Source organism: Struthio camelus, unplaced genomic scaffold, assembly GCF_040807025.1.
Source record: "Struthio camelus isolate bStrCam1 unplaced genomic scaffold, bStrCam1.hap1 HAP1_SCAFFOLD_155, whole genome shotgun sequence".
NCBI lineage: Eukaryota > Metazoa > Chordata > Aves > Struthioniformes > Struthionidae > Struthio > Struthio camelus.
This window is the reverse complement of record NW_027182614.1, coordinates 49099-71155: the sequence shown is the minus strand read 5'-3', so window position 1 is coordinate 71155 and position 22057 is coordinate 49099. Positions and strand designations below refer to the sequence as shown.

Here is a 22057-nt window from a genome sequence, read left to right as displayed (position 1 = left end):
CCTGGCACCCCCACCCCCCTGGCACCCTGTGGGACCCCCCCCGGGACCGCCCTGGCACCCCCACCCCCCTGGGACCCCCCTGGGACCCCCCCTGGCACCCCCCTGGCACCCCCAGCCTCCTGGGACCCCCCGGGACCCCCTGGGACCCCCCCCGGGACCCACCCTGGCACTCCCACCCTCCTGGGACCCCCTGGCACCCCCCCCAGGACCCCCCCTGGCACCCCCACCCCCCGGGACCCCCCCGGGACCCCCTGGCACCCCCCGGGACCCCCCTGGGACCCCCCGGGACCCACTAGGACCCCCCCGGGACCCCCCAGGACCCCCCGCCAGGCCCCCCACCCCTCCCCGGGACCCCCCCGGCCCCCCCCCCGCGGCTGACGGCGGCCTGCGGGCGGCAGGGCAACTCGGGGCTGGGCTTCAGCATCGCCGGCGGCACCGACAACCCGCACGTGGGCGACGACCCCGGCATCTTCATCACCAAGATCATCCCCGGCGGCGCCGCCGCCCAGGACGGCCGGCTCCGGTACGGGGTGCGCGGGGGTGCGCGGGGTGCGCGGGGGTGCGCGGGGTGCGACTGCGCGAGGGTGCGCGCGGGGGTGCGCGGGGGTGCGACTGTGCGCGGGGGTGCAGGGTGTGTGCGCGCGGGGGTGCGCGGGGGTGTGCGCGCGGGGGTGCGCGGGTGTGCGATGGTGTGCGGGGCTGTGCGACTGTGCGAGGGTGTGCGCGGGGTGTGTGCGCGGGGGTGTGAGGTTGTGCGGGGTGTGGGTGTGCGGGGTGTGGGGGGGGGTGCGTGAGGGTGTGTGCCGGGTGTGCGGGGTGTGCAAGGGGGTGCGTGGAGGGTGTGCTGGGTGTGCGAGGGTGTGGGGGGGTGCCAGGTGTGCCGGGTGTGCGAGGGTGTGCGGGTGTGCTGGGTGTGCTGGGTGTGCAGGGCTGTGCAGGTGTGCGGGGGGTGTGTGAGGGTGTACGAGGTGTGTGGGGCGTGCGGAGGTGTGAGGGGGTGTGCCGGGTGTGCGGGGGGTGTATGGGGGTGTGAGGGGGTGTGCATGGGTGTGCACGGGTGTGCGTGACTGTTCGAGGTGTGCGGGGCTGCGTGAGGGTGTGCGGAGTGTGTGTGCGGCTGTGCGGGGCTGTGTGCGGGTGTGCGGGGCCGTGCGAGGGTGTGCGGTGTGTGTGTGCGGCTGTGCGGGGCTGTGTGCGGGTGTGCGGGGCCGTGCAAGGGTGTGCGGAGTGTGTGTGCGGGTGTGCGGGGCCGTGCGAGGTTACACGAGGTGCTCGGGGCCGTATGGGGCCGCTGGGGGCCGTGTGAGGCCGTGCGAGGTGTTCGGGGCCGCCTGAAGCCATGCGGGGCCGTGCGAGGGCGTGCAAGGGTGCTCGAGGCCGTGCGAGGTGCTCGAGGCCATGCGAGGCCATGCAAGGTGCTCAAGGGCGTGCGAGGTGCTCGGGGCCGTGCGAGGGCGTGCGAGGCCGCACGGGGGGCACATGGGGCCGTGCGAGGTGCTCGAGGCCGTGCGAGGGCGTGCAAGGGTGCTCAAGGGCGTGCGAGGTGCTCGGGGCCGTGCGAGGGCGTGCGAGGCTGCACGGGGGCACGTGGGGCCATGCGAGGTGCTCGGGGCCGGGCGAGGTGCTCGGGGCCGTGCGAGGCCGTGCGAGGTGCTCGAGGGCGTGCGAGGCCATGCAAAGGTGCTCGGGGCCGTGCGAAGCCGTGCAAGGCCGCGCAAGGGAGTGCGAGGCCGTGCGAGGTGCTCAGGGTCGTGCGAAGCCGTGCAAGGCCATGCAAGGGTGCTCGAGGCCGTGCGAGGTGCTCGGGGCCGTGCGAGGCCGCACGGGGGCACGTGGGGCCGTGCGAGGCCGTGCAAGGTGCTCGGGGCCGTGCGAGGCCCTCGGGGCCGTGCGAAGCCGTGCAAGGCCACACGGGGGCACGTGGGGCCGTGCGAGGGCGTGCGAGGTGCTCAGGGGCACGTGGGGCCGTGCGAGGTGCTCGGGGGCCGTGCGAGGCGCTGGGGGCCGCGAATCTCCGCCGCGGCGCCCCGTCCCATCCCATCCCGCCTCGCACGACGGCCTCGCACGAGGGGGCGGGCCGGGGGCTGAGCGCGGGCCGGGCGCAGGGTCAACGACAGCATCCTCTTCGTGAACGACGTGGACGTGCGGGAGGTGACGCACAGCACCGCCGTGGAGGCCCTCAAGGAGGCCGGCGCCATCGTCCGCCTCTACGTCATGCGCCGCAAGGCCCTGGCCGAGAAGGTCGTCGAGGTGAAGCTCATCAAGGGGCCCAAAGGTGAGCGGGGACCCCCCCGACCCCCCCCCAGGGCACCCCCAGACCCGGGACCCCCCCCCGTGGCACCCCCAGACCTGGGGTGTCCCTGGATCTGGGGGTCTCCCAAAACCTGGGAGCCCCAAATCTGGGATCCTTTGGGACCCCCCCCCGGGCACCCCCAGATCTGGGACCCCCCCGGGGCACCCCCCAGACCCGGGACCCCCCCCCCCGGGGCACCCGCAGACCTGGGACCCCCCCGTGGCACCCCCAGACCTGGGGTGTCCCTGGATCTGGGGGTCTCCCAAAACCTGGGAGCCCCAAATCTGGGATCCTTTGGGACCCCCCCCAGGGCACCCCCAGATCTGGGACCCCCCCGTGGCACCCCCCAGACCCGGGACCCCCCCCCCCCGGGGCACCCGCAGACCCGGGACCCCCCCATGGCACCCCCAGACCTGGGGTGTCCTTGGATCTGGGGGTCTCCCAAAACTTGGGAGCCCCAAATCTGGGACCCTTTGGGACCCCCCCGGGGCACCCCCAGATCTGGGACCCCCCCGGGGCACCCCCAGACCTGGGACCCCCCCCAGGGCACCCCCAGATCTGGGACCCCCCGTGGCACCCCCAGACCTGGGGTGTCCCTGGATCTGGGGGTCTCCCAAAACCTGGGAGCCCCAAATCTGGGACCCTTTGGGACCCCCCCCCGGGGCACCCCCAGACCCGGGACCCCCCCGGGGCACCCCCAGACCCGGGACCCCCCCCCCGGGGCACCCCCAGACCTGGGACCCCCCCCAGGGCACCCCCAGATCTGGGACCCCCCGTGGCACCCCCAGACCTGGGGTGTCCCTGGATCTGGGGGTCTCCCAAAACCTGGGAGCCCCAAATCTGGGATCCTTTGGGACCCCCCCCCCCAGGGCACCCCCAGATCTGGGACCCCCCGTGGCACCCCCAGACCTGGGGTGTCCCTGGATCTGGGGGTCTCCCAAAACCTGGGAGCCCCAAAATCTGGGATCCTTTGGGACCCCCCCCCGGGCACCCCCAGATCTGGGACCCCCCCGGGGCACCCCCCAGACCCGGGACCCCCCCCCCCCGGGGCACCCGCAGACCTGGGACCCCCCCGTGGCACCCCCAGACCTGGGGTGTCCCTGGATCTGGGGGTCTCCCAAAACCTGGGAGCCCCAAATCTGGGACCCTTTGGGACCCCCCCAGGGCACCCCCAGACGTGGGACCCCCCTGGGGCACCCCCAGACCCGGGAGCCCCCCCTCCCGGGGCACCCGCAGACCTGGGACCCCCCCATGGCACCCCCAGACCTGGGGTGTCCCTGGATCTGGGGGTCTCCCAAAACCTGGGAGCCCCAAATCTGGGACCCTTTGGGACCCCCCCAGGGCACCCCCAGACGTGGGACCCCCACCGGGGCACCCCCCAGACCCGGGAGCCCCCCCTCCCGGGGCACCCGCAGACCTGGGACCCCCCATGGCACCCCCAGACCTGGGGTGTCCCTGGATCTGGGGGTCTCCCAAACCTGGGAGCCCCAAATCTGGGACCTTTGGGACCCCACTGGGGCACCCCCAGACCCGGGACCCCCCCGGGGCACCCACAGACTTGGGGTGTCCCTGGATCTGGGGATTTCTGAAACCTGTGACCCCCAAATCTGGGACCGCTGGGACCCCCCCCCCGGGGCACCCCCAAGCCCAGGCCCCCCCCCCAGGGCACCCCCAAGCCCAGGCCCCCCCCCCTTCCCAGACCTGGGGGATCCCTAAACTTGGGATTCCCAGACCGAGGAACCCCCCAAACTGACTTCCCCAGCTCCTAGGGACCCCCAAAACTGGGGACCCCCCCCAAACTGGGGATCCCCCCAGAACTGGGGACCTCCCAGGACCCCCCTGGAGCCCGGCTCCCCCCCCCAGATCCCTGGGTCCCCTGGGATCCCCTGAATTGTCCTCGGAGCCTGGGCCCCCCCCCAAAACCCGTGGGGAGGGGGGAGAGGGGGCTGGCCCCGCCCCCCCGAGGCCCCGCCCCCCCCGAGGCCCCGCCCCCTGACCCCGCCGGCGCAGGGCTGGGGTTCAGCATCGCCGGCGGCGTGGGCAACCAGCACATCCCGGGGGACAACAGCATCTACGTGACCAAGGTCATCGAGGGCGGCGCCGCGCACAAGGACGGGCGCCTGCAGATCGGCGACAAGATCCTGGCCGTGAGCGCGGGGCCGGCGTGGGGCGTGGGGCCGGTGTGGGGCCGGCGTGGGGCCGGCGTGGGGCCGGCGTGGGGCCTGGGGCCGGCGTGGGGCCGGCGTGGGGCCAGCGTGGGGCCGGCGTGGGGCTGGCGTGGGGCGTGGGGCCTGGGGCCGGCGTGGGGCTGGTGTGGGGCGTGGGGCCGGTGTGGGGCTGGCGTGGGGCCTGGGGCCGGCGTGGGGCTGGCGTGGGGCCGGCGTGGGGCTGGCGTGGGGCCTGGGGCTGGTGTGGGGCCGGCGTGGGGCTTGGGGCCGGCGTGGGGCTGGCGTGGGGCCGGCGGTTGGCGTGGGGCCAGGCCGGCGTGGGGCCGGAGCCGTGGTTGGCGTGGGGTCGTGGTTGGCGTGGGGTTGATGGTTGGCGTGGGGCCGGCGGTTGGCGTGGGGCCGGGGCGGCGGTTGGCGTGGGGCTGGTGGTTGGCGTGGGGTTGATGGTTGGCGTGGGGCCGGCGTGGGGCCAGGGCCGGGGTTGGCGTGGGGCCGGCGGTTGGCGTGGGGCCGGCGGTTGGCGTGGGGCTGGCAGTTGGCGTGGGGCTGGCGGTTGGCGTGGGGTTGATGGTTGGCGTGGGGCCGGCGGTTGGCGTGGGCCGGCGGTTGGCGTGGGGTTGATGGTTGGCGTGGGGCCGGCGGTTGGCGTGGGGCCGGGGCGGCGGTTGGCGTGGGGCTGGCGGTTGGCGTGGGGTTGATGGTTGGCGTGGGGCCGGCGTGGGGCCAGGGCCGGCGGTTGGCGTGGGCCGGCGGTTGGCGCGGGGCCGGCGGTTGGCGCGGGGCCGGCGGTTGGCGTGGGGCCGGCGGTTGGCGTGGGGCCGGGGTTGGCGTGGGGTTGATGGTTGGCGTGGGGCCGGCGGTTGGCGTGGGGCGGCGGTTGGCGTGGCGTTGGTGGTTGGCGTGGGGTTGATGGTTGGCGTGGGGCTGGCGGTTGGCGTGGGGTTGATGGTTGGCGCGGGGCCGGCGGTTGGCGTGGGGCAGCGGTTGGCGTGGGGCGGTGGTTGGCGTGGGGCGGCGGCGGCGCCCGGCCCGGCCCCACGGCGGCGCCGGCGGCGGCAGGTGAACAACGTGAGCCTGGAGGACGTGATGCACGAGGACGCGGTGGCGGCGCTCAAGAACACCTACGACGTGGTGTACCTGCGCGTGGCCAAGCCGGCCGGCGCCTTCCTCGGCGAGGCCTACGCGCCGCCCGACGTCACCAGCTGTGAGCCGGGGCGGCGGGCGGGGGGCACGCGGGACCCCCGGCGGCCCCCCGCGCCCCGCTCACGCCGGCCCCGCCGGCCCCGCAGCCTACTCGCAGCACCTGGACAGCGAGCTGGGTCCCCAGGGCTACCTGGGCCCCGAGTTCCCGCCGGCCATGACGCCCACCTCGCCCCGCCGCTACTCGCCCGGCCCCAAGGACCTGCTGGCCGACGACGACGTGCCCAGGTAGGCGTCCCCCGGCGGGGCGTCCTCCTCGCGTCCCTGAGACCCCAGCGGCTGGCCCCGGGGGGACATACGGGGCGGTCTCCGTGGCCCCGAGATGTCCCAAGGTGTCCCCACGTCCCATGGGGTCTCCGTGTCCCCAAGGTGCTGTCCCAAGGTGTTCCTGTGTCCCCAAGATATCCCCAAAGAGATGTCCCAAGGTGTCCCCACGTCCCATGGGGTCTCCGTGTCCCCAAGGGGCCATCCCAAGGTGTTCCCGTGGCCCCAAGATATCCCCAAGGAGATGTCCCAAGGTGTCTCTACATACCATGGAGTCTCCATGTCCCAAGGAGCCACCATGTCTCCAAGGGGCTGTCCCAGGGTGTCTCCATGTCCCCAAGATATCCCCAAGGAGATGTCCCAAGGTGTCTCCACATCCCAAGGTGTCCCCACGTCCCATGGGGTCTCCGTGTCCCCAAGGGGCCGTCCCAAGGTGTTTCTGTGTCCCCAAGATATCCCCAAGGAGATGTCCCAAGGTGTCTCCACATCCCATGGGGTCTCTATGTCCCCAAGGGGCCGTCCGAGGGTGTTCCCGTGGCCCCAAGATATCCCCAAGGAGATGTCCCAAGGTGTCCCCACGTCCCAAGGTGTCTCCACGTCCCATGGAGCCTCCATGTCTCCAAGGGGCTGTCCCAAGGTGTTCCCATGTCCCCAAGATATCTGCAAGGAGATGTCCCAAGGTGTCTCCACGTCCCAAGGCGTCCCCACATCCCATGGGGTCTCCGTGTCCCCAAGGGGCCGTCCCAAGGTGTTTCTGTGTCCCCAAGATATCCCCAAGGAGATGTCCCAAGGTGTCCCCACGTCCCATGGGGTCTCCGTGTCCCCAAGGGGCTGTCCCAAGGTGTCCCCACATCCCATGGGGTCTCCGTGTCCCCAAGGGGCTGTCCCAAGGTGTTCCCGTGGCCCCAAGATATCTGCAAGGAGATGTCCCAAGGTGTCTCCACGTCCCAAGGTGTCTCCACGTCCCACGGGGTCTCCGTGTCGCCAAGGGGCCGTCCCAAGGTGTTTCTGTGTCCCCAAGATATCCCCAAGGAGATGTCCCAAGGTGTCCCCACATCCCATGGAGCCTCCATGTCCCCAAGGGGCCGTCCCAAGGTGTTTCTGTGTCCCCAAGATATCCCCAAGGAGATGTCCCAAGGTGTCTCCACATCCCATGGGGTCTCTATGTCCCCAAGGGGCCGTCCGAGGGTGTTCCCGTGGCCCCAAGATATCCCCAAGGAGATGTCCCAAGGTGTCCCCACGTCCCAAGGTGTCTCCACGTCCCATGGAGCCTCCATGTCTCCAAGGGGCTGTCCCAAGGTGTTCCCATGTCCCCAAGATATCTGCAAGGAGATGTCCCAAGGTGTCTCCACGTCCCAAGGCGTCCCCACATCCCATGGGGTCTCCGTGTCCCCAAGGGGCCGTCCCAAGGTGTTTCTGTGTCCCCAAGATATCCCCAAGGAGATGTCCCAAGGTGTCCCCACGTCCCATGGGGTCTCCGTGTCCCCAAGGGGCTGTCCCAAGGTGTCCCCACGTCCCATGGGGTCTCCGTGTCCCCAAGGGGCTGTCCCAAGGTGTTCCCGTGGCCCCAAGATATCTGCAAGGAGATGTCCCAAGGTGTCTCCACGTCCCAAGGTGTCTCCACGTCCCACGGGGTCTCCGTGTCGCCAAGGGGCCGTCCCAAGGTGTCCCCACATCCCGTGGGGTCTCCGTGTCCCCAAGGGGCTGTCCCAAGGTGTCCCCACATCCCATGGAGCCTCCATGTCCCCAAGGGGCTGTCCCAAGGTGTCCCCACATCCCGTGGGGTCTCCGTGTCCCCAAGGGGCCGTCCCAAGGTGTTCCCATGTCCCCGGGACGTCCCCGTGTCCCAGGGGGTCCCCAAGGAGATGTCCACCAGGGTGGGTGGAGGTGGAAGGCGGCGGAGGGGGGCGGCAGGTTGTCCCCGCGTCCCCAGGCGTCCTGGTCCCCAGGGAGCCGCGGCGCATCGTCATCCACCGGGGCTCGACGGGGCTCGGCTTCAACATCGTGGGGGGGGAGGACGGCGAAGGCATCTTCATCTCCTTCATCCTGGCCGGGGGCCCGGCCGACCTCAGCGGCGAGCTGCGCAAGGGCGACCAGATCCTCTCGGTGAGTGGGGACGGCGGCGGCGTCACCCCCCCCCCCCCGCCGGGGCGCCCGGCGGCACCCCGGTGACGCCGGCCCGCGCGCCCCCAGGTCAACGGGGTGGACCTGCGCAGCGCCACGCACGAGCAGGCGGCCGTGGCCCTCAAGAACGCCGGCCAGACCGTCACCATCATCGCCCAGTACAAGCCCGAGGGTGAGACGGGGCGTCCTGGGTCGGGGGGGGGGCGGGGGGGGAGCGCTGGTGTCCCCGGGGTGGCGTGGAGCGGGGCGTCCCCGGACGCCGGGGCCCCGGGGGGTGTCGGGGGGCGTGGAGCGGGGAGGGGGACCCCCCCGGACGCCGGGGCCCCGGGGGGTGTCGGGGGGCGTGGAGCGGAGCGGGACCCCCCTCCCCGGACACCGGGGCCCCGGGGGTGTCGGGGGGCGTGGAGCGGAGCGGGACCCCCCCCCGGACACCGGGGCTCCGGGGGGTGTCGGGGGGCGTGGAGCGGAGCGGGACCCCCCCCCGGACGCCGGGGCCCCGGGGGGTGTCGGGGGGCGTGGAGCGGAGCGGGACCCCCTCCCGGACGCCGGGGCCCCGGGGGGTGTCGGGGGGCGTGGAGCGGAGCGGGACCCCTCCCGGACACCGGGGCCCCGGGGGGTGTCGGGGGGCGTGGAGCGGAGCGGGGCGTCCCCGGACGCCGGGGCCCCGGGAGGGTGTCGGGGGGCGTGGAGCGGAGCGGGGCGTCCCCGGACGCCGGGGCCCCGGGGGGTGTCGGGGGGCGTGGAGCGGAGCGGGACCCCCCTCCCCGGACGCCGGGGCCCCGGGGGGTGTCGGGAGGCGTGGAGCGGAGCTGGACCCCCCTCCCCGGACGCCGGGGCCCCGGGGGGTGTCGGGGGGGCGTGGAGTGGAGCGGGCCCCCCCCCCCGGACGCCGGGGCCCCGGGGGGTGTCGGGGGGGCGTGGAGCGGAGCGGGACCCCTCCCGGACACCGGGGCCCCGGGGGGTGTCGGGGGGCGTGGAGCGGAGCGGGGCGTCCCCGGACGCCGGGGCCCCGGGGGGTGTCGGGGGGCGTGGAGCGGAGCGGGGCGTCCCCGGACGCCGGGGCCCCGGGGGGTGTCGGGGGGCGTGGAGCGGAGCGGGGCGTCCCCGGACGCCGGGGCCCCGGGGGGTGTCGGGGGGCGTGGAGCGGAGCGGGACCCCCCTCCCCGGACGCCGGGGCCCCGGGGGGTGTCGGGAGGCGTGGAGCGGAGCTGGACCCCCCTCCCCGGACGCCGGGGCCCCGGGGGGTGTCGGGGGGGCGTGGAGTGGAGCGGGCCCCCCCCCCCGGACGCCGGGGCCCCGGGGGGTGTCGGGGGGCGTGGAGCGGAGTGGGGCGTTCCCGGACGCCGGGGCCCCGCCGGGGGGGGTGTCAGGGGTACCCGGGCCGTGCAGCAGGACCCCCCCGGACGCCGGGGCCCCGCCGGAGGGGTGTCGGGGGTACCCGGGCCGTGCAGCGGGACCCCCCCGGCCGCCGGGGCCCCGCCGGGGGGGTGTCGGGGGTGCCCGGGCCGTGCAGCGGGACCCCCCCGGACGCCGGGGCCCCGCCGGGGGGGTGTCGGGGGTGCCCGGGCCGTGCAGCGGGACCCCCCCGGACGCCGGGGCCCCGCCGGGGGGGGTGTCGGGGGTGCCCGGGCCGTGCAGCGGGACCCCCCCGGCCGCCGGGGCCCCGCCGGGGGGGTGTCGGGGGTACCCGGGCCGTGCAGCGGGACCCCCCCGGACGCCGGGGCCCCGCCGGGGGGGTGTGTGAGGTGCCCGAGCCGTGCAGCGGGACCCCCCCGGACGCCGGGGCCCCACCGGGGGGGTGTCGGGGGTACCCGGGCCGTGCAGCGGGACCCCCCCGCACGCCGGGGCCCCGCCGGAGGGGTGTCGGGGGTACCCGGGCCGTGCAGCGGGACCCCCCCGGACGCCGGGGCCCCGCCGGGGGGGTGTCGGGGGTACCCGAGCCGTGCAGCGGGACCCCCCCGGCCGCCGGGGCCCCGCCGGGGGGGTGTCGGGGGTACCCGGGCCGTGCAGCGGGACCCCCCCGGACGCCGGGGCCCCGCCGGGGGGGTGTGTGAGGTGCCCGAGCCGTGCAGCGGGACCCCCCCGGACGCCGGGGCCCCACCGGGGGGGTGTCGGGGGTACCCGGGCCGTGCAGCGGGACCCCCCCGCACGCCGGGGCCCCGCCGGAGGGGTGTCGGGGGTACCCGGGCCGTGCAGCGGGACCCCCCCGGCCGCCGGGGCCCCGCCGGGGGGGTGTCGGGGGTACCCGGGCCGTGCAGCGGGACCCCCCCGGACGCCGGGGCCCCGCCGGGGGGGTGTCGGGGGTACCCGAGCCGTGCAGCGGGACCCCCCCGGCCGCCGGGGCCCCGCCGGGGGGGTGTCGGGGGTACCCGGGCCGTGCAGCGGGACCCCCCCGGCCGCCGGGGCCCCGCCGGGGGGGTGTCGGGGGTACCCGGGCCGTGCAGCGGGACCCCCCCGGACGCCGGGGCCCCGCCGGGGGGGTGTGTGAGGTGCCCGAGCCGTGCAGCGGGACCCCCCCGGACGCCGGGGCCCCACCGGGGGGGTGTCGGGGGTACCCGGGCCGTGCAGCGGGACCCCCCCGCACGCCGGGGCCCCGCCGGAGGGGTGTCGGGGGTACCCGGGCCGTGCAGCGGGACCCCCCCGGACGCCGGGGCCCCGCCGGGGGGGTGTCGGGGGTACCCGAGCCGTGCAGCGGGACCCCCCCGGCCGCCGGGGCCCCGCCGGGGGGGTGTCGGGGGTACCCGGGCCGTGCAGCGGGACCCCCCCGGCCGCCGGGGCCCCGCCGGGGGGGTGTCGGGGGTACCCGGGCCGTGCAGCGGGACCCCCCCGGCCGCCGGGGCCCCGCCGGGGGGGTGTCGGGGGTACCCGGGCCGTGCAGCGGGACCCCCCCGCACGCCGGGGCCCCGCCGGGGGGGTGTGTGAGGTGCCCGAGCCGTGCAGCGGGACCCCCCCGGACGCCGGGGCCCCGCCGGGGGGGTGTGTGAGGTACCCGGGCCGTGCAGCGGGACCCCCCCGGACGCCGGGGCCCCGCCGGGGGGGCCGCCTGACGCCCCCCCGCCCCCCCCCGCAGAGTACAGCCGCTTCGAGGCCAAGATCCACGACCTGCGGGAGCAGCTGCTGAGCAGCAGCCTGGGCTCGGGCACGGCCTCGCTGCGCAGCAACCCCAAGCGCGGCTTCTACATCCGGTGAGCCGGCCGCCGGGGCCCCCCCCGCTGCGGAGGGAGGGGGGTTTTATTGGGGGGGGGGTGTGCGGACGGATGCTGACCTCCCCCCCCCCCGGCAGGGCGCTCTTTGACTACGACAAGACCAAGGACTGCGGCTTCCTGAGCCAGGCGCTGAGCTTCCGCTTCGGCGACGTGCTGCACGTCCTCGACGCCTCCGACGAGGAGTGGTGGCAGGCGCGGCACGTGCTGCCCGACGGGCAGGCCCACGACGTCGGCTTCGTGCCCAGCAAGCGCCGGTGCGGCCGCCGGGCGGGGGGGCGGGGGGGGTGCTGGGGGGTGCTGGGAGGGGACTGGGAGGCATTGGGGGCTGCTAGGAGGGGACTGGGAGGCACTGGGGGGTGCTGGGAGGGGACTGGGAGGCATTGGGGGCTGCTAGGAGGGGACTGGGAGGCACTGGGGGGTGCTGGGAGGGGAGTGGGAGGCCTTGGGGGCTGCTGGGAGGGGACTGGGAGGCACTGGGAGGGGACTGGGAGGGGGCTGGGACCACTGGGGGGTGCTGGGAGGGGACTGGGAGGGGAGTGGGAGGCATTGGGGGGTGCTGGGAGGGGACTGGGAGGCCTTGGGGGCCGCTAGGAGGGGACTGGGAGGCACTGGGGGTGCTGGGAGGGGACTGGGAGGCCTTGGGGGCCGCTGGGAGGGGACTGGGAGGCACTGGGAGGGGACTGGGAGGGGGCTGGGACCACTGGGGGGTGCTGGGAGGGGACTGGGAGGCCTTGGGGGGTGCTGGGAGGGGACTGGGAGGGGAGTGGGAGGCATTGGGGGGCGCTAGGAGGGGACTGGGAGGCATTGGGGGGTGCTGGGAGGGGAGTGGGAGGCCTTGGGGGCTGCTAGGAGGGGACTGGGAGGCATTGGGGGGTGCTGGGAGGGGACTGGGAGGCCTTGGGGGCTGCTAGGAGGGGACTGGGAGGCACTGGGAGGGGACTGGGAGGGGGCTGGGGCCACTGGGGGGTGCTGGGAGGGGACTGGGAGGCACTGGGGGGTGCTGGGAGGGGACTGGGAGGGGGCTGGGGCCACTGGGGGGTGCTGGGAGGGGAGTGGGAGGCCTTGGGGGCTGCTAGGAGGGGACTGGGAGTCACTGGGGGGCGCTAGGAGGGGACTGGGAGGCACTGGGGGGTGCTGGGAGGGGACTGGGAGGGGAGTGGGAGGCATTGGGGGGCGCTAGGAGGGGACTGGGAGGCATTGGGGGGGTGCTGGGAGGCATTGGGGGCACTGGGAGGGGACTGGGGGGACTGGGAGGGGCCTGGGGCCACTGGGGGGTGCTGGGAGGGGACTGGGGGCCACTGGGGGGCGCTAGGAGGGGACTGGGGGTGCTGGGAGGGGACTGGGAGGGGCCTGGGGCCACTGGGGGGTGCTGGGAGGGGACTGGGGCCACTGGGGGGCGCTAGGAGGGAACTGGGAGGCACTTGGGGGTGCTGGGGGGGGACTGGGGGCCACTGCAGGGTGCTGGGAGGGGACTGGGAGGCATTGGGGGGGCACTGGGCAGGGACTAGGGGGTGCTGGGGGCACTGGAGGACATGGGGGGGCACTGGGGGACACGGGGGGACACGGGGGGCACTGGGGGACATGGCAGGGCACTGGGGGGCACTGGGGGATGCGGGGGGGGCACTGGGGGACACGGGGGGACACGGGGGGCACTGGGGGACATGGGGGGGCACTGGGGGACACGGGGGGACACGAGGGGCACTGGGGGACATGGCAGGGCACTGGGGGGCACTGGAGGATGTGGGGGGGCACTGGGGGACACAGGGGGACATGGGGGGCACTGGGGTGCACTGGGGGACGTGGGGGGGCACTGGGGGACACAGGGGGACATGGGGGGCACTGGGGCGCACTGGGGGACGTGGGGGGGCACTGGGGGACACAGGGGGACATGGGGGGCACTGGGGCGCACTGGGGGACGTGGGGGGGCACTGGGGGACACGGGGGGGCACTGGGGCGCACTGGGGGACGGGGGGCACTGGGGGACACAGGGGGACACGGGGGGGCACTGGGGCGCACTGGGGGACGTGGCAGGGCACTGGGGCGCACTGGGGGATGCAGGGGGGCACTGGGGGGCACTGGGGGGCACTGGGGGACGTAGGGGGGCACTGGGGGTCCTGCCTGAGCCCTCTCTCCGCGCAGGGTGGAGCGACGCGAGTGGACGCGGCTAAAGGCCAAGGTGAGCGCGGCGTCGCACGAGGGCCTCGCACGGGGGCGTTGTGTCGCACGAGGGTGTCGCACGAGGGTGTCGCACGGGGCGTCGTGTCGCACGAGGGCGGCCAGGCCGGGCTGGGCCGCATCCCCCCCCCCCGTCCCCCCCCCCGGCCTCTCTCACTCTCTCTCTTTCCTTTCTGTCGTCTCCCCCCTGCGCCCAGGACCGGGTCCCCGGATCGGGCTCGCAAGGTGGGTGCTGCTCCCCGCCCTCCTCCGCCTGTGCCTCCGCCTGTGCCTCCGCCTGTCCCTCTGCCTGTGCTTGTCCCTTCCCCTGCCCTGCTCTGCCTGCTCCTTCTGGCGGCTTCTCCCACCCGGACGCCGGGGCCCCCAGGGACGTGGGGCGGGGAGCGGGGTCCCACCGGATGCCGGGGCCCCCAGGGACGTGGGGCGGGGAGCGGGGTCCCACCGGACGCCGGGGCCCCCAGAGACACGGAGTCCTCCCGGATGCTGGGGCCCCCCCGGACACCGGGGCCCCCGGAGACGCGGAGTCTCCCCGGACGCTGGGGCCCTCCCGGACGCCGGGGCCCCCAGGGACGCGGGGCGGGGAGCGGGGTCCCCCCGGACGCCGGGGCCCCCAGGGACGCAGGACGGGAAGCGGGGTCCCCCCGGACGCTGGGGCCCCCCGGACACCGGGGCCCCCAGGGACGCGGGGCAGGGAGCGGGGTCCCCCCGGACGCCGGGGCCCCCGGAGACGCGGAGTCCCCCCGGACGCCGGGGCCCCCAGGGACACGGGGCAGGGAGCGGGGCCCTCCCGGACGCCGGGGCCCCCGGAGACGCGGAGTCCCCCCGGACGCCGGGGCCCCCAGGGACGCGGGGCAGGGAGCGGGGTCCCCCCGGACGCCGGGGCCCCCAGGGACGCGGGGCGGGGAGCGGGGTCCCCCCGGACACCGGGGCCCCCGGGGACGCGGGGCGGGGAGCGGGGTCCCCCCGGACGCCGGGGCCCCCCGGACACCGGGGCCCCCAGGGACGCGGGGCGGGGAGCGGGGTCCCCCCGGACACCGGGGCCCCCGGGGACGCGGGGCGGGGAGCGGGGTCCCCCCGGACGCCGGGGCCCCCCGGACGCCGGGGCCCCCAGGGACGCGGGGCAGGGAGCGGGGCCCTCCCGGACGCCGGGGCCCCCGGGGACGTGGAGTCCTCCCGGACGCGGAGTCCCCCCGGACGCCGGGGCCCCCAGGGACGCGGGGCGCGGGGGGTGACGCCGGGTGTCCCCGCAGGGCGGGAGGACGCGGTGCTGAGCTACGAGACGGTGACGCAGATGGAAGGTGAGGGGCGGAAGGGGCCCGGGCGGCGGGGGGCCCGGACGCCGGGGCCCGCCGCCGACGCTGGCTGCTCGCAGTGCACTACGCCCGGCCCATCATCATCCTGGGCCCCACCAAGGACCGCGTCAACGACGACCTGCTCTCCGAGTTCCCCGACAAGTTCGGCTCCTGCGTCCCCCGTGAGCGCCGGCACGGGGACAGCGACGGGCACGGGGACACGGACGGGGACAGCGACGGGGACGGGGACACGGATGGGGACGGGGACAGCGACGGGGACACGGGGACAGTGACGGGCACGGGGACACGGACGGGGACGGGGACAGCGATGGAGACGGGGATGGGGACGGGGACAGCGACAGGCACGGGGACGGGGACGGGGACACGGACGGGCACGGGGACAGCGACGGGCACGGGGACACGGACGGGGACAGCGACGGGGACGGGGACACGGATGGGGACGGGGACAGCGACGGGGACACGGGGACAGTGACGGGCACGGGGACACGGACGGGGACGGGGACAGCGATGGAGACGGGGATGGGGACGGGGACAGCGACAGGCACGGGGACGGGGACGGGGACACGGACGGGCACGGGGACAGCGACGGGCACGGGGACACGGACGGGGACAGGGACACGGATGGGGACGGGGACAGCGACGGGGACACGGATGGGGACGGGGACGGGGACAGCGATGGAGATGGGGATGGGGACAACGATGGGGACAGTGATGGGGACGGGGATGGGGACAGGGACACGGGGACGGGGACAGCGACGGGGACGGGGACACGGATGGGGATGGGGACAGCGATGGAGACGGGGACACGGGGACACGGGGACGGGGACAACGATGGGGACAGTGATGGGGATGGGGACGGGGATGGGCACGGGGACAACGATGGGGACGGGGACGGGCATGGGGACAGGGATGGGGATGGAGACGGGGACAGCGACGGGGACGGGGACACGGATGGGGACAGTGATGGGGATGGGGACGGGGATGGGCACGGGGACAACGATGGGGACGGGGACGGGCATGGGGACAGGGATGGGGATGGAGACGGGGACAGCGACGGGGACGGGGACACGGATGGGGACAGTGATGGGGATGGGGACGGGGATGGGGACGGGGACAACGATGGGGACGGAGACAGGGATGGGGACACAGATGGGGACAGTGATGGGGACAGTGATGGGGACGGGCACAGGGACAACGATGGGGACAGGGACGGGGATGGGGACAGGGACGGGAACGAGGATGGGACAGGGATGGGGATGGGGACAGGAACGGGGACGGGACGGGTGCCAGGACAGGGGACAAGGATGGGGACAAGCACCGGGATGGGGACGGGCACCAGGACAGGCACCAGGACGGGGACAGGGATGGGGACAAGCGTCAGGATGGGGACAGGGACGGGGACGGGATCCAGGAAGGGCACCAGGACAGGGACAGGGATGGGGACAGGGACAGGCACCAGGACGGGAATGGGGACAGGGACGGGCACCAGGACAGGCACCAGGACGGGGACAGGGATGGGGACAGGGATGGGGACAAGCGTCAGGATGGGGACAGGGATGGGGACGGGATCCAGGACGGGCACCAGGACAGGGACAGGGATGGGGACAGGGCCGGGACAGGGATGGGGACGGGGATGGGGACAGTGACAGGGACGGGGACAGGTGCCAGGACAGGCACCCATCCTGCATCCCCGTGTCCCCATCCCGTCCCATGTCCCCATCCCGTGTCCCCTGTCCTGTCCCCGTGTCCCCATCCCGTCCCCATGTCCCCATCCCGTGCCCCCTGTCCTGTCCCCATGTCCCCATCCCGTGTCCCCGTCCCGTCCCCGTGTCCCCATCCCATGTCCCTGTCCTGTCCCCGTGTCCCCTGTCCCATCCCGTGTCCCCATCCCGTGTCCCCTGTCCCGTCCCCGTGTCCCCATCCCATGTCCCTGTCCTGTGTCCCCTATCCCATCCCGTCCCCATGTCCCCGTCCCCCCGCCCGTCCCCCATCCCCGTCCCGTCTGTGTGTCCCCATCCTGTCCCCATGCCCCTGTCCCGCGTCCCCCGTTCCTGTCCCATCTCCGTGTCCCCATCCTGTCCCCATGTCCCCATCCCGCGTCCTGCATCCCCCGTCCCCGTGTCCCCGTCCCCATGTCCCCATCCCGTCCCCATGTCCCATCTCTGCGTCCCCATCCCGTGTCCCCATCCCATGTCCCCGTCCTGCGTCCCGCATCCCCCGTCCCTGTCCCCATCTCCCCATCCTGTGTCCCCATCCCGTGTCCCCATCCTGTCCCCTATCCCATCCCGTGTCCCCGTGTCCCCGTGTCCCCATCCCGTGTCCCCATCCCATGTCCCCGTCCCCGTGTCCCCGTCCCCATGTCCCCATCCTGTGTCCCCATCCCGTGTCCCCGTCCTGTCTCCTATCCCATCCCGTGTCCCCGTCCCCGTGTCCCTGTCCCGTGTCCCCATCCCATGTCCCCGTCCCGTGTCCCCGCGTCCCCGTCCCGCGTCCCCGCGTCCCCGCGTCCCGCTGCCCCCACCCCGGCCCCGCGCAGACACCACGCGGCCCAAGCGGGACTACGAGGTGGACGGGCGCGACTACCACTTCGTGGCCTCGCGGGACAAGATGGAGAAGGACATCCAGGGCCACAAGTTCATCGAGGCCGGGCAGTACAACAGCCACCTCTACGGCACCAGCGTCCAGTCCGTGCGCGAGGTGGCCGAGCAGGTGACGGCGCCGTGACCTCACGGGGGGCGGGGCGGCGACGTCACGGGCCTGGCGGTGACGTCACCGGCGGCCTGGCGCTGACCTCCCGGGTGGCGCGGCGCTGACCTCACAGGCGGCGGGGCGGTGACGTCACAGGCGGCGCGGCGGTGACGTCACGGGCCTGGCGGTGACGTCGCCGGCGGCCCGGCGCTGACCTCCCGGGTGGCGGGGCGGTGATGTCGCAGTCGGCGCGGCGGTGACGTCACGGGCCTGGCGGTGACGTCACCGGCGGCCTGGCGCTGACCTCCCGGGTGGCGGGGCGGTGACGTCACAGGCAGCGCGGCGGTGACGTCATGGGCCTGGCAGTGATGTCACCAGCGGCCCGGCGCCGACCTCCCGGGTGGCGGGGCGGTGACGTCACAGGCGGCGCGGCGCTGACCTCCCGGGTGGCGGGGCGGTGACGTCACAGGCGGCGGGGCGGTGACGTCATGGGCCTGGCGGTGACGTCACCGGCGGCCCGGCGCCGACCTCCCGGGTGGCGGGGCGGTGACGTCACAGGCGGCGGGGCGGTGACGTCGCAGTCGGCCCAGCGCGGTCGTCGCGGGCGGCGGGGCGGTGACGTCACAGGCCTGGCAGTGACGTCACGGGTGGCCGGAGTGGCGACGGCGCGGGCGGCAGGCACAGCGATGTCACGGACCTGGCGGTGATGTCACCAGCAGCCTGGTGGTGACATCGCAAGCGGGGCGGCGGGGGCGGCGGGGGCGGTGACGTCACGGCGGGGGCGGTGACGTCACGGGGGGGCGGGGCGCTGCCGCGGCAGGGCAAGCACTGCATCCTGGACGTGTCGGCCAACGCGGTGCGGCGGCTCCAGGCGGCCCAGCTGCACCCCATCGCCGTCTTCATCCGCCCCAAGTCCCTGGAGAACGTCCTGTGAGCCGGGGGGCGGGGCCTGCCGGGGGGCGGGGCCGGCCGGGGGGCGGGGCCGGCCGGGGGGGCGGGGGCAAGGGAGGGGGTGGGGGCAAGGGTGAGGCTGGGGAGGGAGGGAGCAGGGCCTGGGAGTTGGGGGTGGGGCTTGCTGGGGGGCGGAGCCTGCTGGGGGTGGAGCTTGCTGGGGCGTGGGCCTGATGGGGGCGGGGCTTGCTGGGGGCGGAGCCTGCTGGAGGTGGAGCTTGCTGGGGGCGGGGCCTGCTGGGGCAGAGCTTTCTGGGGGGTGGAGCCTGCTAGGAGGGGGTTAGGGGCGGGGCTTGGGGCGTGGGGGGCAGAGCTGGGGAAGGGGGTGGAAGGGGCCTGGGGGTGGGGCCTGTGTGGGGGCGGGGCTTTGGGCCTGGGTGTCTCCGCCCCCTGGGAGGGGGCTGGGGCAGAGCGGGCTGGGGGCGGGGCCTCGTGGGGTTCGGGGGCGTGGTCCGGGCAAGGGGGCAGGATCTGGGCAGGGGCGGGGCCCGGATAGGGGGCGGGGCCCAGGCAGGGGGCAGGGCCTAGGAAGAGGGCGGGGCCTGGGCAGGGCTCAGGCGGGGCACAGGGCCTAGATAGGGGGTGGGACTCGGGCAGGGGGCGGGGCCCGGGCAGGGGGAGTGGTCTGGGCCGGGGGTGGGGCGGGGCCCAGGCGGTGGGCGGGGCCTGGGCAGGGCTCAGGCGGGGTGCAGGTTCTAGACAGGGGGCGTGGCCCGGGCAGGGGGCGTGGCCCGGGCAGGGGGCGGGGCCCGGGCAGGGGGCGTGGCCCGGGCAGGGGGCGGGGCCGGTGGCAGCCCCGGGGTGCCGCAGGGAGATCAGCAAGCGGGTGACGGAGGAGCAGGCGCGCAAGGCCTTCGACCGGGCCACCAAGCTGGAGCAGGAGTTCACCGAGTGCTTCTCGGGTGCGTGCCGCCCCACGGCCGCCCCACGGCCGCCCCACGGCCACCCCCGGCCGACCCCGGGGACCCACGGCCGCCCCACGGCCGCCCCACGACCACCCCCGGCCGACCCCGGGGACCCACGGCCGCCCCACGGCTGCCCCCGACCAACCCACGACCACCCCCGGCCGACCCTGGGGACCCACGGCCGCCCCACGGCCGCCCCCGGGGACCACGACCACCCACGGCCGCCCCACGACCACCCCCAGGGACCCACGACCACCGCCGGCCGCCCCCGGCCGACCCCGGGGACCCACGACCACCCACGGCCACCCCACGACCACCCCCGGCCGACCCCCGGCCGCCCCACGACCACCCCCAGCCGACCCCGGGGACCCACGGCCGCCCCACGGCTGCCCCTGGGGACCCACAACCGCCCCACGGCCGCCCCCGGCCGCCCCCGGGGACCCACGACCACCCACGGCCGCCCCACGGCCACCCCCGGCCGACCCCGGGGACCCACGACCACCCACGGCCGCCCCACGACCACCCCCGGCCGACCCCCGGCCGCCCCACGACCACCCCCAGCCGACCCCGGGGACCCACGGCCGCCCCACGGCTGCCCCCGGGGACCCACAACCGCCCCACGGCCGCCCCCGGGGACCCACGACCACCCACGGCCGCCCCACGGCCACCCCACGGCCGACCCCGGGGACCCACGGCCGCCCCACGACCACCCCCGGCCGACCCCGGGGACCCACGGCTGCCCCCAGCTGCCCCACGGCTGCCCCACAGCTGCCCCTGACTGACCGTGGGGACCCACGGCCACCCTGAACCAACCCTGAGGACCCCCAGCCGTCCCATGGGGACCCATGGCCACCTCTGGGGGACCTTCCACGACCCCTGGGGACCCCCAGCTGCCCCATGGGGACCCTCCACAACCCCTGGAGATCCACAGCTGCCCCCCAGGACCCAAAGGGACCCCCAGCTGCCCCACCAGGGACTCCCAAGACCCGTGGGGCCCCCCAGCTGCTCTATGGGGACCCATGGCCACCCACAGCGACCCTCCATGACCCCTGGGGACCCTCTGCCACCCCATGGGGACCCACGGCCACCCAATGGGGGACCTTCCATGAGCTCTGGGGACCCCCAGCTGCCCAATGGGGACCCATGGGGACACTCCACGACCTCTGGGGACCCCCAGCTACCCCATGGGGACCCATGGCCACCTGTGCAGGACCCCTCACAACCCCTGGGACCCCCAGCTGCCCCATGGGGACCCATGGCCAACCCCTGGAGATCCACAGCTGCCCCCCAGGACCCTTGGGAACCCCCAGCTTCCCCATGAGGACCTCCTATGACCCCTGGGGACCCCCAGCTGCCCCATGGGGACCCTCCACGACCCCTGGGGACCCCCCCAGTCACCCCCTGGGGACTCCCAGACTCCCCTTGGGGACCCCCCACGACCCCTGGGACCCCCAGCTGCCCCATGGGGACCCTCCACGACCCCTGGGGACCCCCCCAGTCACCCCCTGGGGACCCCCCACGACCCTTGGGGCCCCTCAACAGCCCCTTGGGGACCCTTCACGACCCCTGGGGACCCCCCAGCCGCCCCATGGGGACCCATGGCCAACCCCTGGAGATCCACAGCTGCCCCCCAGGACCCTTGGGAACCCCCAGCTTCCCCATGAGGACCCCCTATGACCCCTGGGGACCCCCAGCTGCCCCATGGGGACCCTCCACGACCCCTGGGGACCCCCCACGACCCTTGGGGCCCCCCAACCGCCCCTTGGGGACCCTCCACGACCCCTGGGACCCCCAGCTGCCCCATGGGGACCCTCCATGACCCCTGGGGACCCCCCCAGTCACCCCCTGGGGACCCCCCACGACCCTTGGGGCCCCCCAACTGCCCCTTGGGGACCCTCCACGACCCCTGGGGACCCCCAGCCGCCCCATGGGGACCCTCCACGACCCCTGGGGACCCCCCCAGTCGCCCCTTGGGGACCCCCCACGACCCTTGGGGCCCCTCAACAGCCCCTTGGGGACCCTTCACGACCCCTGGGGACCCCCAGCTGCCCCATGGGGACCCCCCACGACCCCTGGGGAACCCCCCAGTCGCCCCTTGGGGACCCCCCATGACCCTTGGGGCCCCCCAACCGCCCCTGGGACCCCCAGCCGCCCCATGGGGACCCTCCACGACCCCTGGGGACCCCCGCAGTCACCCCCTGGGGACCCCCCACGACCCTTGGGACCCCCCAACCGCCCCTTGGGGACCCTCCACGACCCCTGGGGACCCCCAGCCGCCCCATGGGGGCCCACGGACCCCCCCCCTACCCCCCCCGCCCCCAAACGCTGACCCCCATCCGCCGCCCGCAGCCATGGTGGAGGGCGACAGCTTCGAGGAGATCTACCACAAGGTGAAGCGGGTCATCGAGGAGCTCTCGGGACCCTACATCTGGGTGCCGGCCCGCGAGAGACTCTAGGGGCGGGGGGCGCCCACACGCCCCCCCCCCACCCCCAACGCACTCCGGTGGCGGCCGGACCCCCGGCCCGGACCCCCGGCGGCGGCCGCTCGGGACCCCCCCCCCTCCACCCCCTCCCAGCCTCGGCGAAGGGCTGGGGGGGGGGGCGGTAAAGGAGGGCCCCCCCCTCCAAAAAAAAAGGGGCCCCGGCGTCCGGGGGTGGGGGGGGGCTGCGACGGCCAAGGTTGGGGGGGGGGGGGTCGGTCCGACCGCCGTCTTTGGACTCGAGTTTTTGTACATATAATCTCTATATTTGTACGCGCGGAGTGGGGGGG

General features: G+C 75.8%; 1 protein-coding gene across 1 annotated transcript; it reads left to right on the top strand.

Annotated features, from left to right (window-relative positions):
* Positions 1-400: 400 nt before the first annotated feature.
* Positions 401-21830, top strand: DLG4 (discs large MAGUK scaffold protein 4). Its single transcript, XM_068929243.1, has 17 exons — positions 401-523; positions 2106-2275; positions 4304-4440; positions 5521-5665; positions 5751-5889; positions 7875-8031; positions 8119-8221; positions 11120-11234; positions 11333-11509; positions 13395-13431; positions 13628-13655; positions 14681-14728; positions 14803-14904; positions 17280-17452; positions 18252-18361; positions 19193-19284; positions 21637-21830. The coding sequence occupies exons 2-17, from the start codon at positions 2215-2217 to the stop codon at positions 21741-21743; spliced, it is 1731 nt and encodes a 576-aa protein (XP_068785344.1). The 5' UTR covers positions 401-523; positions 2106-2214; the 3' UTR covers positions 21744-21830.
* The last annotated feature ends 227 nt before the right edge of the window (positions 21831-22057 follow it).

Bases quoted from the DNA above. Each gene is read 5' to 3' on its own strand.
- DLG4 (XM_068929243.1), top strand. From the start codon at position 2,215: ATGCGCCGCAAGGCCCTGGCCGAGAAGGTCGTCGAGGTGAAGCTCATC. The intron at 4,441-5,520 runs GTGAGCGCGGGG...CGGCGGCGGCAG, and splicing joins TCGGCGACAAGATCCTGGCC to GTGAACAACGTGAGCCTGGA. The intron at 19,285-21,636 runs GTGCGTGCCGCC...CGCCGCCCGCAG, and splicing joins GTTCACCGAGTGCTTCTCGG to CCATGGTGGAGGGCGACAGC.